The following is a 15221-nucleotide window of genomic DNA, read 5'->3' as shown; positions in this document are numbered from 1 at the left end:
CTTGAACTGCAAGGAGATCCAACCAGTCCATCCTAAGGGAAATCAATCCTGAATATACATCAGAAGGTCTGATGTTGAAGCTGAAACTCCAATACTCTGGCCACCTCATGCAAAGAACTGACTCATTGGAAAAGGCCCTGATGCTGGGAAAGATTGAAGGTTGGAGGAGAAGGGGTCAACAGAGGATGAGATGGTTGTATGGCATCACCAACTCGATGGACACGAGTTTGAGTAAACTCCGGGAGTTGGTGATGGACAGCGAGGTTGGCGTGCTGTACTCCATTGAGTCTCAAAGGGTCGGACATGACTGAGCAACTGAACTGAATTGATGGTGAAGTTGCCCAGTCGTGTCCAACTTTTTGCGACCCCATGGACTGTAGCCTACAAGGCTCCTCTGTCCATGGGATTTTCCAGGCAATAGTACTGGAGTGGATTGCCATTTCCTTCTCTAGGGGATCTTCCCAACCCAGGGACTGAACCCGGGTCTCCCGCATTGTAGACAGACGCTTTACAGTCTGAGCCACCAGGGAAGCCACTGAATTGATAACATTTACAATTTTATAGTGTCAACAAAGCACTACAAGAATGCAGTGCATGTCATCTGAGAAGGCTGCATGGACTTTAAAGTACAGAATTCAGTGGTTTTTAGTAAATGTTTATGTTGTTAATCACAATAGCATTTGTTTTTTTAAGAGCTCACAGTATTTCATGGTGTTGACACCCATTTTTATTTTATTTCCCCTTGAGAGTATTTAACTTGTTTCCAATTTTGATCTGGGAGAAACAATGCTTTCATAATTATATGTATAGATTGACACTTGCCATAAGATATATTTCTAGATGTGGATTTGCTTGATCAAATTCCACACACTTACAATGGGATGGATCTTCACAACAGTCCTGCCCCCGCCACCCCAAATGATGCACCAGTTTAATTTTCCCATCAGTTTATGGCAGTGCCTATTTCAGCATACTCTCATCAATATGGAAGAGCATGGTTTTTAAAATATTTATCACCGTGTAAAGTAACAACTCTATTTTTATAAGGAATTAAGTCCTTTTTTATTTTTATAAGGAATTAAGTACTTTTGATTGTTTTAATTAACTGTATATTTTCTTATTTTTTATATGTGCCATTTGCCATTCTTTTCCTTATTGAATTGCCCATCTGTTGCACTGATTTGTAAAAGTTTTAACTTGTTAGAAAAACTAGTCTTCTATCATATATGCCACAAGTACTTTTTACAAGTTTGTCTTTTAATTTTATAAATAGCACTGCTTGTCAGATTAAACTGCTAAATTTCCGTGTTATAGGTATTTTCCTGTTTTGTGTTCTTGTATCATGTTTATAAAAGTTTCTCAATAAAAAGACTTTTGATCCCGTGGTTTGGGCACAGGAAATAATTATTTTTAAACTAATAAAATAGGGGTGAAACATTTTTCACTGGCTCGATATGCCTAACTAGTTTCTTTACCATTAGTTGCGGTTTCAAGTTAATACTGTTTAGAAAGCATGACAAGCTCGCTGTCAACTTTAGGACCACATGAAGGGAGAAATGCTTGTTTTAATACACATACTATTTCAACAGGAATTTGTGCGACTGACTGTTTCTGATGTTCTGACCACCTATGTCACAATTCTCATTGGGGACTTTCTCCGAGCATGTTTTGTGAGGTTTTGCAACTACTGCTGGTGCTGGGATTTGGAATATGGATATGTAAGTGTGATATTCATCTTTCTCTTATCAGATCATTCCTTTATGACTCATCATTTACACATACAGTGCAATAAGAAGACTTAGGAGGTAGGATGGTCTTTCAGATGTCAATAAGCAAAGACCAATGAGGACTGTTTTAATTCAGAAGGAGAAAAGACTTGAATATCATGGCTTGCAGTAGTCTAACAAAATTAGACTCTAGTAAAATTATAGGTGGCAAAAGCAGTGACTTCAACCTATATGTTAAATTGGTGAACTCAGTAAATCTTGGGCCCACAGTCTGTACCCTTCCCATGAAGTTTGCTGGCATTTCTAGAAGCAGGGCAAGATGAGTAGTATCAACTGTACATTTTCTGTTAATTCCTTTGAATTCTACTAAGCAAACTCCTGGACACTTATCAAGTGCATCACTGTGCAGGATGTTGGGGGATGAAAGCATCAGTGATTATGCTGCTTGCTTCATAAAGCTCACAGTCTAATAAGCACTCAGCAGAGACACAGCAGGGGGCTGTAAAAGGCCCAGGGTGCTGCTAGGGCTCTGGTAAGTGGTGGCGTAGAATTCTAGCAAGTTGACTTGCTCCTCCATAGCAACAGCACAGGTTTCTCTGAGCCCCACTGGTGTTGATTTCATCATTAACCCCCATCTTTGTTCAATGCCAGATCCCCCCACAAAGTTTGAGAGTGCCAGCAGAACACACATCTCTGCGTCCTCCTTTTGCACATGAAACTGTTATCTGGGGAAACAGGACCTGAAGAGTTGATAGTACTTATTTGCTCAAGTATTTCCAGCAGTTTCTAAATATTTAGAATGAATTTGAATCTCTGTCCAGGGCCATCGATACCCTTTGTGATCTTCTGCTTTTTCCCCCTCTGAACTCATCTCCTACCACTTTTGCTCTTGCTTTGTAAAATCCATAAACATTGGGGTTCTTTGTTATGCTCAAACACAGATGCTCCTTGCATCTGCCCTAGATGTTCTTCCTTCTGGGGGTGCAGTTTCCTAGAATTTGCCGGGACAGATTCTTATCATTAAGGACTCAGCTTATAAGTCACCTCCTTCAAGCGTTTCTCTGCCCTTCCAATCTAAGGTGGCCCATCAGGCACTCTCTGTTTCAGCACAGTTTTATTTTCTTTATACAATGTATAACTACTTGACATCTTCTGTTTTGAAAGTGCTTATTATCTGTCTCCCTCTGTTGGAATGAAAGCTTTCTCAAAACAGAGGCCTTGACCTCATGCTTTGAGCTGTGCTTGTCACATAGCAGGAGTTATTTTGCCTGGCTGACTCAGTGTTGAACCTCTACATTTCAGTACCATTAAGGCAACACTGTCTGCTGACAGAACTCTGCTTGCTTCCAGGGATGTGCCCTGGAGTCAAGTTCTGCCCTAGTATTCTTGAGCTAATGATGTTTCTCTTCTCCCCCGTGAAGGGATATTCTTCCCTGCTGGTCTTCTTGTCTCATGCCCTCTAGTTTCCGGTCAAGTCCTATATTCAGAACTATTTTTAAGACTCCAGGCTAAATTCTCTTCCTGACTTTGAGACTGTTCCTTTTATGAGGTCATCTCTGTCTTTCTTCCGGAAAGTGCTTCTTGGAGGAGCCAGAAGGTCATGTTGTTTGGTAGACGATGGTGAGGTAATGCTATAGATCCAGAATGCTCTTGTGTTGTTTCCCCGTTCTCCGCTGTGAAGTATTCAGCTGGCTTCGTTTCATTTCTATTTTCCTGGCCTGATTCAGCTCTTCTGAAGCAGGCATAAAAATTGCCATTTCTTTCTTAGACCATCACTCAGCTTATGCTTGCCTTTTATCCTTTTTTCCTTCTTAAGTGCTAGAAAATTTTGCTTCAAATATGAAGTCAATATAACATGACCTATACGCATAAAAGCTGTAATTAAGTGACTAATTTATTATTTATTGAGTGCTGACGGTGCTCTTGGGTTAGTATGAAATATAGGTAAACAGACAAATTCTGTTTGAGGTCACAGTGAGTGAATTTTCTTCCATGTTACCTTTGGAAGGCTCATCAGAGAGAAACTCACCAGTGAAACAAGTTTTGAAACATTAAGGTTGGATGCTGGATCTTTGATATGTATTTTATTATCACTGACTCACCAGGTGGATAGTTTACAGAGCTGAGTGCCTGCAAGTCATGAACTATCATGAGCAAACCTCTGTGCCAGCTGATAAGAGGATCAGTTCAGTTCAGTTCAGTCGCTCAGTCGTGTCCGACTCTTTGCGATCCCATGAATTGCAGCACGCCAGGCCTCCCTGTCCATCACCAACTCCCGAAGTTCACTCAAACTCATGTCCATTGAGTCGGTGACGCCATCCAGCCATCTCATCCTCTGTCGTCCCCTTCTTCTCCTGCCCCCAGATAAGAGGATACAGAGAGGTAAAAGTTGTAAGCCTAAGGAGAGGTTGCAATTGAGGGCCTGCAGGCTAGATTCAGCTGATAGATATTTTTATTCAGGTCTGCAGTATTGTTTCTTTTTTTAAAATATAAATTTATTTAAATTGGAGGCTAATTACAATATTGTATTGGTTTTGTCATAAGCTTTACATTTAAAAAATATGGATTTCTTATTTTTCCTGACATATTGAAAGGCCCATATTCCCATGCTGGAGAAACTGGCAGGAGCTGAGGATACTGCCCCCTTTCGGTAAAATATTCATTCACCAATTCTTCACACTCTGCTACAAGCTTCCCTTGTCAGCACAGAGCAGGAAATGTAATTGCTTGCTCTTACAATGTAATTGCACATTGGAGACACCATGACTTTGGGTTGTGAGGTAGAGATCAATAGAAATTCAAAGACAGGATGAAGTAAGAAACATTTGAGCCAAATCTTGAAGAAGAATCAAAATTTCAAAAGATTGAGATGAAAGAAAGCATTCTCAGTGGATGGACTGATGGAAGGCAGGGCCCTGCAGCTAGCAAGTATGGACAATGCAGATAGAGATGCAAAATCTAAAATGGTGCTGCTTTAGCGAAGAAGAGGATGATGAGAATGCATCTCTGATCTTCTGAACTTACTGACTGGCAATATGAGTCCAGAAAGTACCTGTCTTGAAGCAGAGGATAACCTGAGATGGGCAGAGGAGATGCTTTTAAGAATCCTTTCAGGAATGAAAGAGAAAAGATGTCCATTTCTGCTACTAAAGAAATTTTTTTCTGAACTTTAAAAATAATACTAGTTCATTGTTAAAAAGTCTGTAAAAGGTAATAGAAAATTAATATGAAAATAAAAATCACAGGTTATCCTACCCTTCAGGATATTACTTCATTGAATTGTAGAGTATTAATATTTATTTAGGTATGGATAAACATGTACTGCAGATTTATATGTTTTACTGTAGATTTTTGTAAATACATATAAGCATGTATCTCATTGACTAGTTACTTGCATTTTTCACCTAATGGTGATCTTTCTCTATGCTATTAACTGGTCTTTTATAATTTTTAAATGACTGTGTGTGATTCTACATATGAATTTGCTATAATTACCTATTTTTTATTTGTTGTCAGTTAATTGTACCTAATGGTTTGTTATTATAATAAACACTGTGATCACATTTATTTATATCCATGCAGATAAATATCTCCATAGATAAACCATAGTGGTATGCACAAATTATTTCCTTATGAGAAATTTCTCTAAATTGAACTGCCCAGTCATAGAGAAGATATTTTTGAAAAAGTACATTCACATTTTCTACAACTAACCTCTATAAAATGTAAACTCTGCAGACTCTAGCATTAGACTCAGAGATCCATAAAATGTTAAGGTTAGGTGAAATTTTGACAAAATAAATCATAATGCTTTTATTTTACCCAAAAAAAATTCAAGAGTCTGTGAATTGAAGTGAGTTGCTTAAGTTATTTAGTCAGAGGATAAATAAGGACAATGAAGTGATCTTTTTTTTTTTTTTGAAAGTTATTATGTTTAGTATACTGAATTACATACTGATTAAATCTGAGTAAACTGGGCTTAAAGTGACCCTATATATTTTTCCAGTTGTAAATTCACAGCCAAAGTATCATCACAGCAAACCTAAGAGGATGAATTGGGGTAGGAAAATTACTGGCTAGGAGCAGACTATTAGACCATATAATGTAAGTTAATCTTTCTGTGAGGCTTCTCTGAGCATAGCAGATGGTTCTCAATGTTTCTAAAGAGTTCACTGGCTCGTGGAAGTGGAATGCTTTGCTCACAGAAAGAATTTTAACCACCCTGATTCAGCAAAATCACCCTGAGGCCTCTTGTAAACTCTGGATTTTCTATGATGGTTCAACATTACTCTCAATTTAATTTATGTTGACACCATCCTTGCCATTTGTCAATGAAGTAAGTAAAGAGCATCCAGGAAGACATGGATTGAATACATGGCATAAGAGTATATTCAATCAAATTAAAACCTCAGTGTCTTGTTTAAAGTTACATTTTTAACGTGGTCCTCGTTAAATTCCACTTTATGTAAGTGGAAAATATGGAGGATTTCGCTGAGATCTGATCACAGACCATCAGAGGATATTTCTAGTTATATTACACTGTATTATATTTTTACATAGTGCTTACTATGTGTTAGAACATCTACAAAATACATATGTTATTCTGTATAATCATGCCAGCAACACTATGAAGTAGATATTTTCCTCCTTTACAGTAAGTTGAGAATTAGAGATGCTTAATAATTTGCTCAAAGACAATTTAACTGGTCAGTGGTGGAGCTAGGACTAAAACCCACATCTGATTGACTTCAAAGCCATGAACCAGCCTTCCATCATATTGAATTTTTGCTGTAATGCTTACCCCTAGAAACATCAAGGACTCTACCAAAACATGAATAATTCATGAGCCAGTCCCTGGCCTTTGTTACTCAAATGCTTAGACAGGTTTCTTGCTGTAGAATGGAATTGGCAGGAGGAGTGGGATGTAGAATTAGGAGATAGGGAGATATTCCTTATCTGGGAATGAGATACTATTCAGGGGTCCAGGGAAGAGGGTATGATAAACAGTCAGTAAGAAGTCATGGGTCCCCAGTGAGGGGATGAGAACATGCACAAAGGGACAAGAACAGGCTGGGCTGGATGGAATCTATCTGCAGGCAGTGAGGGTTAGAGTACAAAGCCCTGAGGTGCTGAATTCTCCTAGAAGATGAGGCTTGGATTTGTCCTAGGTTCAGTTCAGTTCAGTTTGGTCACTCAGTCGTGTCCGACTCTTTGCGACCCCATGAATTGCAGCACGCCAGGCCTCCCTGTCCATCACCAACTCCCAGAGTTCACTCAGACTCACGTCCATCGAGTCAGTGATGCCATCCAGCCGTCTCATCCTCTGTTGTCCCCTTCTCCTCCTGTCCCCAATCCCTCCCAGCATCAGAGTCTTTCCCAATTAGTCAACTCTTCGCATGAGGTGGCCAAGGTACTGGAGTTTCAGCTTTAGCATCATTCTTTCCAAAGAACACCCAGGACTGATCTCCTTCAGAATGGATTGGCTGGATCTCCTTGCAGTCCAAGGGACTCTCAAGAGTCTTCTCCAGCACCACAGTTCGAAAGCATCAATTCTTCGGTGCTCAGCTTTCTTCACAGTCCAACTCTCATATCCATACACGACTACTGGAAAAATCATAGCCTTTACTAGACAGACCTTAGTCAGCAAAGTAATGTCTCTGCTTTTGAATATGCTATCTAGGTTGGTCATAACTTTCCTTCTAAGGAGTAAGCGTCTTTTAATTTCATGGCTGCAATCACCATCTGCAGTGATTTTGGAGCCCAGAAAAATAAAGTCTAACACTGTTTCCACTGTTTCCCCATCTATTTCCCATGAAGTGATGGGACTGGATGCCATGATCTTCGTTTTCTGAATATTGAGCTTTAAGTCAACTTTTTCACTCTCCTCTTTCACTTTCATCAAGAGGCTTTTTAGTTCCTCTTCATTTTCTGCCATAAAGGTGGTGTCATCTGCATATCTGAGGTTATTGTTATTTCTCCCGGCAATCTTGATTCCAGCTTGTGCTTCTTCCAGCCCAGTGTTTCTCATGATGTACTCTGCATATAACTTAAATAAGCAGGGTGACAATATATAGCCTTAACATACTCCTTTTCCTATTTGGAACCCGTCTGTTGATCCATGTCCAGTTCTAACTATTGCTTTCTGACCTGCATACAGATTTCTCAAGAGGCAGGTAGTCTGGTATTCCCATCTCTCTCAGAATTTTCCACAGTTTATTGTGATCCACACAGTCAAAGGCTTAGGCATAGTCAATAAGGCAGAAATAGATGTTTCTCTGGAACTCTCTTGCTTTTTCCATGATCCAGTGGATGTTGGCAATTTGATCTCTGCTGCTTCTGCCTTTTCTAAAACCAGCTTGAACATCAGGAAGTTCACAGTTCACATATTGCTGAAGCCTGGCTTGGAGAATTTTGAGCATTACTTTACTAGCATGTGAGATGAGTGCAATTGCGCGGTAGTCTGAGCATTAGTTCTTAAATTTGAGCATATATCAGAAGTGCTCTGAAGGCACATGAAAACACAGTTTCTGATTCAGTAGATCTGGACGGGGCTTAAGAATTTACTAAGAACTTCCCAGGTGTTGATGCTGTGGATGGTCTAGGGACCACCATTGCATACCATTGCCCGGGAGCCCTATGCCAGGCCTGCCTGAAGCTCTCGGCAGGGTGATTCCAGCTGTGGGGAATGAGATTTGTGTGAAGAAAGCAGGTCACTGCAATGACAGAATTACCTCTGGGATCCTGAATTTCATTTCACAATATCCAGAGGTTGATGATTTGCGAGAAATAACTAAACTTGCAGAGAGAGAATGGATTTTCTGAGTTTTTAGTCCAGTGAGCACCACATGTCTTCTTTCTGGGTAGCTAACTGTGACTTTAGCCCACCGAAAACAAAGGTCTAAAAATAAAGCTAGATAATTTCTAGTTCCTTGACTATTATGGACCTCAACCCAAATCCAAGTAGGTTCTCCTGTTGCTAGTTCCTAAAAATCTTATTACGGGTGAGCAGCCCTTAGAGACTTCTCTATGTTTATTCCATTTGAATCATTTTGTTATCTCAGGTTTCAAGAAAACCTGTTTGTTTGTTTTTTCCTCAAACATCGTTTACTTTTAACCTTTTTATATTTTAGAGGCAAACTTTGCAAATTGGTTTACACTCATGAATGCATTGGCTTAAAAATGAAACTATAATGTTATCTCATATTTTTAAAAAATTCACCTCAAAAAGAATGAGCCTTGAATTTCACACTCTGTGTGTGTGTGTTTGCTTTCTTACATTTGTTCTGTTTTTAGAGTGTGGATTTCTGAATTTAATACATGGAATATAAATTCCATTTTTAAGGTGCTTAGAGAGAAGCAATTCTTTAGTAACTGAGTCAATCAATAACAGATTTTAAATTAGAAAGGGATCTTAGAAATTGTCTAAAAGTAAGCCAACTTTCTCTGCATAGTAAGTTTTTTCACTTCTGCAGGTATGTTATTGTGATGTAATAGGAAATATTTTGGTTTTCATCCTATTTCTTGGCCAGAGCTCCTAAAATCTTTGTAGTTTCCTAAGCATTGAAGGTGCTAAGAACATCTTGTGTTCTTATATTTGGTCTTTAGCCCTGACTCTTGATGCAGAGTTCCTAAATTCCTTTGGATATCTTGGATGATAGGAGCATTATTTGTTCCAATGAGGCAACTCCTGGTGTGCTCCTGGATTGGAGGCTGGTCAGCAAAAGACCTGGCCATAATTAGAAGCTTGGAAATTTCAACCTTATTCCTCCATCCACCAGGGAAAGGAGAGAGGCTGGAAACTGAGTTAATGATTGGTTTTGTCCATGTGAGGAAGTCTCCATAAAAATCTCTGACCCTTGGGGTTAGGAGAACTTCCAGGTTGCTGAATATACTGAGGGGCTGGGAAGAGGGTACACTTGGAGAAGGCAAAGAAACACTGTACTCCTTCCCCTGCACCTTGCCCATGCATCTTTTTTTTTTTTTTTAACTTGCTATTCCTGAATTGTGTCCTTTTATAATAAACCAGTAATCTAGTAAACAGTTTTCCTGAGACCTGTGAGCTGTTCCAGCAAATGATCAAACCTGAGGAGGGAGTCATGGGAATCTCTAATCAGCATAGATGACAACCTGAGCTTTCAATGAATGGGTCTTGTGGGAACGAGACCTTAACCTGTGGGGTCTGTTAGTGTCTGAATTGAGTTAAATTGTAGGACATTCAGTTGATGTCTACAGAGAGAAACACTTGGTTTGCGGGGTTGGGGGTGGGGGGAGTATCATGAATAAGTAGTCATAGAGGAAAATGAGTGATTTTCCTTGCACCAAGTGATATGGTTTCTGTTGTACCTATTAAACTCCTATTTTCATCCCAAACAGCAATAGACAATACATAAATGAATGAATACAGCTATGTTCTAAAAAAAAAAACTTTATCCAGATAAATTGGTGGTGGCCAGATTTGGCTCCTAGGCTGAAATGCACCAATCCCTGACCTAGTTCATTCCATCAATTTATCTGTGAGGAAACTGAGGCCTGAATTAATCAGTGATTGGCTCAGCTCACCCAGCTAGGAAATGGCAGGCAAAGTCTCATACTAGTATCTGAATCCCAGGCAAGTGTCTGTAGCACAAACCCGCTGGCACAGTAGGGGCCCTCTACCCTTTCTCTGAATTGAGTTAATCAATTTATGCATCAAAGATGTCATTCCTTCAGCTGCCCCTGCTGCATGCACGGTATGAAGCCAGGGGTTCCTAGTGTGTCCTTTGTGTTTTTCTAGTTACTTGGTTATAAAAATATCTCATCTCAAATGGCCTTTAAGAGGTTTATGTGCTTATGAAAATAAAAGAAATGTACTTCTGAACGTCTGAATTTTTTTCATTTTCCTCAGTTTTGTGGGCTAAATCTGACACTTTTCTAACGAGGCCAGGGTTGAAGGTTTGATTCATAAATGTACACAGAGAAGAGCCGTTTCAAGGCCACAGATGGTGCAGGCACCGGCTGAGCGTTTGTCACGTGTGTTCTGTGATCTCACAGGGCTCCAGGAGAAAAGGGAAGTTGATGCAGAGCAAAGGGCTCCTGAAAAAGAGAAAGACTCAGAGCTAACATTTCTCCAGATTAGAAGCAATTCATCTTCTTCGTTTTTCCATGAAAACCACAGTTTTCTCATTGTTGATTTTAGAACAAAAACTGAACTTCTTTGCATCTTACAGTAAGCTTCTCCATCTGCAAACTAAGTGAAACACATTTTATAATCTTTAGTAAAAATGGCAATCCACTCCAGTACTATTGCCTGGAAAATCCCTTGGACAGAGGACCCTGGTAGGCTACAGTCCATGGGGTCGCAAAGAGTCGGACATGACTGAGCGACATCAATTTCACTTTCACTTTCACTTTCAGTAATATCTTTAGTGAACTTACCTTGAAATCATCTGTCATTTTTGTTCTGCCAAATATATAGGGTTATTTATTATTCCCTTATGTATCATATTATTATTATATCTTGCTATTTAACCATTCTTGTTATGTCAGATTTGCCATTTACTCCCTGACGCTGTCACGAGGCACATTGTTCATATCCTTCAGTTAACTAGGAGGGTACTGCTGCCTTTGGGGAAGAAACAAAGTAGATGCCTGGATTCAAGAATTTTTGGAGGCAGAGTGTTCACAATTTGTGAAAGATTTGTTGGGGTTCCAAATCAGAGACCTATTCTGTCTTCTTACAAACATATTTTTGGACTCTTGGGTTTAAGAAGAACTGAGACACTCTCAGGTTATCTCTGTGTGTATGCGTGTGTGTGTGTGTGTGTGTGTGTGTGTGTGTGTGCGTGTGTGTGTGTGTATGTGCTGAGGAAGGAGTTATTATGAGGATACACATCTGCCATTTTCAGGATCTGGGGCAGTAATCGGGTCCTGCCACTTTATTACTCTGTCTTCGTGGTTCTCTCACTTTATATTTTTTGCTGTTCTCTTCTCTTGTTACAATTAGTCAATTTCCTGATTGATTATTCCCTATATCAAATTAAATAGAGCCAGCTTTATTGTGGCTAACTAGCATTACTCCATGGGTAGAGTTTTCCTTCTAAGATGCCTAATGTGTCACTAGGAAACCTTTGGGCTGAGATGCCCAGCTCACTTCCAGTTGGTGGTGTCTGCATACAAAGAACAACCAGGTGCTGTTGCCCTGAACATGATGGTATTATCTAGGATATGAACACTGGACATTGAGTTGAATAATTTCTTTAACTTTGTTGTATTTTTAGCTCTTTTTTTAATTGTAAAAGAAATTCCCACTTTTTGTTGAAAAATATTTTAAGTATGCAAAACTTAAGAAAATAACGTATAATCCATTACCTACATATAACAACTATTAATATACTGATTACTTTTAAGTTTTTTCTTTATGCATACTTCTGTATTGAGTTGAAAAAATAATGTTTACATATTTTTTGTTTAACCTTAGAGCATAGTTTTCTCTTGGGTATGTAAATATCCTTCCAACAGTGATTGTAATTAGCTGCAATATATATCATAGCATAGTTATATTGTATTTAACTTATCCAATGTTGGACATTTAGAGGGTTTCATCTCTGCTTCTTAAAATTGGTCAACATTTAGGATTAATTTGTTAAAACAGATTACTGGAAGTAAATTTACAGGGTCAAAGAGAATCAGATATTGTCAAATTGTTTTCTATAAACATATGCCAAGTTTTACCTTCACCAGCAATGTTTGAGAGCCTGTCTCACCACACTTCCACAGCATCAAACGATAGCATCTAAAAATGAGTATTAGGGTGTTAAAAAGGATGTCTTATTTTATGTATTGCTAGTTATTTATTGTATTGATTATTCTGCTGTTGTTGCTTCTAGAAAGGAGCTGAGAGTCTAATCATACCTATATAAAAATATGAAAAACTTGCCTTTCAATTTTTACCATTTGAGATGCTAATCCATATGTGAATATCTGTCTCCTCTAGCCTTCATACACTGAGTTTGACATCAGCGGCAATGTCCTTGCTCTGATCTTCAATCAAGGAATGATCTGGTAAGCCAACTGTGGACAATTCATCACTTGAAATGAGCCTGCAAGATCATTATTGCACAAAGCACTGGAGCCTGGTGTCAGAGAAGTCCACAGTCAGTGCCTAACTCAGTATTTGTTTTTCAGAGTGAATGGCTATGTAGAGTTTACTTTTCTGCCCAGATTTGAAGTCTTAATTCTGTAAGGCATCTTGTTTTGCAGAGCACTTTTTCATCAAATACTGGGAGTCTAGGTTCTGGCTTCTAGATTATTTGAATGCTTTTTGTAGTTTTATGTCTTGTGACACTAGGATCTCACAGTGAAACATTAATGATCCCATGACTGCATGTTAAGAATGAAAGAAATTAATATAAGACCTTTCTGAGAAACTTACTTGTGGTCACTACTGAATATGTTTCAAATGGAATTTATAGCTACTTTAAAAAGATATTACCTTACCAAATTCAATACTTGATAGAGATGAAACACATGTTTTAGGAAGGTTTAGTTAGAAATATGATTTTTTTTTTTTGGTAACTTGTTTCATGGGGCCATTTGCACATCAAAATTATTTCTTCACCTGTACAAAGGACTGTCATTTCTTTTATTAAATGAAAGCATTTTCACTGTAAATCCTGACAAGTTAAGATGAGTTGATAGAGTAGAAAACATTTTTGACTATAAAAGTTGAATCATAGCAGGAAATTCATCTGGGGACCATGTGTCTTGAAAATCTGTCACAATTAACTAACATATATCAACCAACAAGCAGTTATAACTAAGCTTCCTTATCCCACTGACACAGGACAAATATTGTGCCCGTGATCACACCATTGTCCTAAGTACATATGCTAGTTACTGGAGTCAGTTTTGCATGAGCTTTATATATTACTCAACTCCCACAACCACGGCTAGTCTGAATTGTTAAACCTTTGTGAAGGCAGACCTCTCTGCAACTGTTAAAATGATCTTGCTTAAATAAACTGAAGACTATAGTCAAGGGTTCCATCATCCTGTGTTGGGGCCCATCAAATTCCTGGGCCTCACTAGGTCAAATCCTGCAGAGAAGACTATAAAGAGATCCTCTTCTCCATTCTCAGGTATGTTTTAAAATGTGATTCCTGTTCTCTTGCTCCAAGTTTTACACATTATTTATGGCTCGTATGTCCAAAGAATCACTAAGGAGTGAAAGGCATCCTTCTTCAGGCAGAGAGGAAAGTCAAGGTGGCTCAACGTGTGACTGTCTACAGAGACAGCAAAGGGCTCACCTTCTGATCTTTTATCTCCTGTAGGGGATTCTGCTGTCATGGCAGAAAATGGCTAACACTGCTGTTGGGGTAATGGGAAACCACTGCCTTCTACCGATTTTAAAATTCCTTGGCTCTTATGCAGAGTGTCACAAATCCCTCAGGCCTGGTGGGCACCATTTGTACAGACATATGCTGCATGTCTCTCTCCTGTGCTTTCATAGTGAAGACAACAGATTGACCTAGAAATTTGTTGTCATTGTGAGCAAAGCTCTTATAATTGTGTCCTGATTGCTTTCACCTGTAATTTTGCCACTCTTTAGTCCACTATTATTCATACTGAAATTCTTAAATATAAAAAAAAAAAAATGCTCTTCAGTTCTCTGGCAAACCCATCTCAGAATCTTTGCAGTACCATTACACTATCACTTTTTCTATATTCATCCTTCAGATGAATCTTGCTTCTGGTTAGTTTGAAGAGGACTTTAGAAAGTGATTCTGTTTTTTGAGTGTATAAGACATTTACATGCTTCCCAGAGTTCTAGAAGCAAAATAAACATCATTCACTTTGCAACCCTTTGTACAAATGGTCTTTTCTTCCTTCCCAGAACATTGGTGAGGGGGTAGGGATGTGGTGGGGGGAGTGTGTAGTCTAAGTTTAGTAGGCTACCTTGTACTCACACTATTTTATGAGGCATAAGGATTTGATACCCAAATTTGGCCATTTTCTACAGAAACGATTGAAAGAGTATGGAGATTTTGTGTTCAATATTACTGGTTTGTGACTGGAGACGTTCAATAACTGCTTTAGGAGTTTCTGAGTAGCGAAGGCTATTTACACAGATATAAACAATTGTCAAACAATCATAGGTAAAATCCATTTTGTTATGAATTAGCTAATATGATCAGATTCAGCTCCTTGGAAGAAAAGCTATGAGCAACCTAGACAGCATATTAAAAAGCAGAGACATTACTTTGCTGGCAAAGATCTGTCTAGTCCAAGCTATGGTTTTTCTAGTAGTCATGTATGAATGTGAGAGTTGGACTATAAAGAAAGCTGAGCACCGAAGAATTGATGCTTTTGAACTGTGGTGTTGGAGAAGATTCTTGAGAATCCCTTGGACTGCAAGGAGATCAAACCAGTCAATTGTAAAGGAAATCAGTCCTGAATATTCACTGGGAGGTCTGATGCTGAAGCTGAAACTCCAATACTTTGGCCACCTGATGCGAA

The 15221-nt window shown here is 38.8% G+C and overlaps 1 protein-coding gene across 9 annotated transcripts in view; it reads left to right on the top strand.

The window, feature by feature from the left end:
* Positions 1 to 15221, top strand: part of TMC1 (transmembrane channel like 1) — a 288903-nt gene that overhangs the window by 255780 nt on the left and 17902 nt on the right. For all 9 annotated transcript variants that reach the window (XM_060409365.1, XM_060409363.1, XM_060409364.1 and 6 more), the window contains 2 exons: positions 1590 to 1718; positions 12700 to 12767. In XM_060409365.1, the coding sequence (XP_060265348.1) occupies positions 1590 to 1718; positions 12700 to 12767 (197 nt within the window). The remainder of the gene's footprint in view (positions 1 to 1589; positions 1719 to 12699; positions 12768 to 15221) is intronic.

This window comes from Ovis aries, chromosome 2 (assembly GCF_016772045.2).
Source record: "Ovis aries strain OAR_USU_Benz2616 breed Rambouillet chromosome 2, ARS-UI_Ramb_v3.0, whole genome shotgun sequence".
Lineage (NCBI taxonomy): Eukaryota > Metazoa > Chordata > Mammalia > Artiodactyla > Bovidae > Ovis > Ovis aries.
This window is presented reverse-complemented; position numbering and strand designations above follow the sequence as displayed.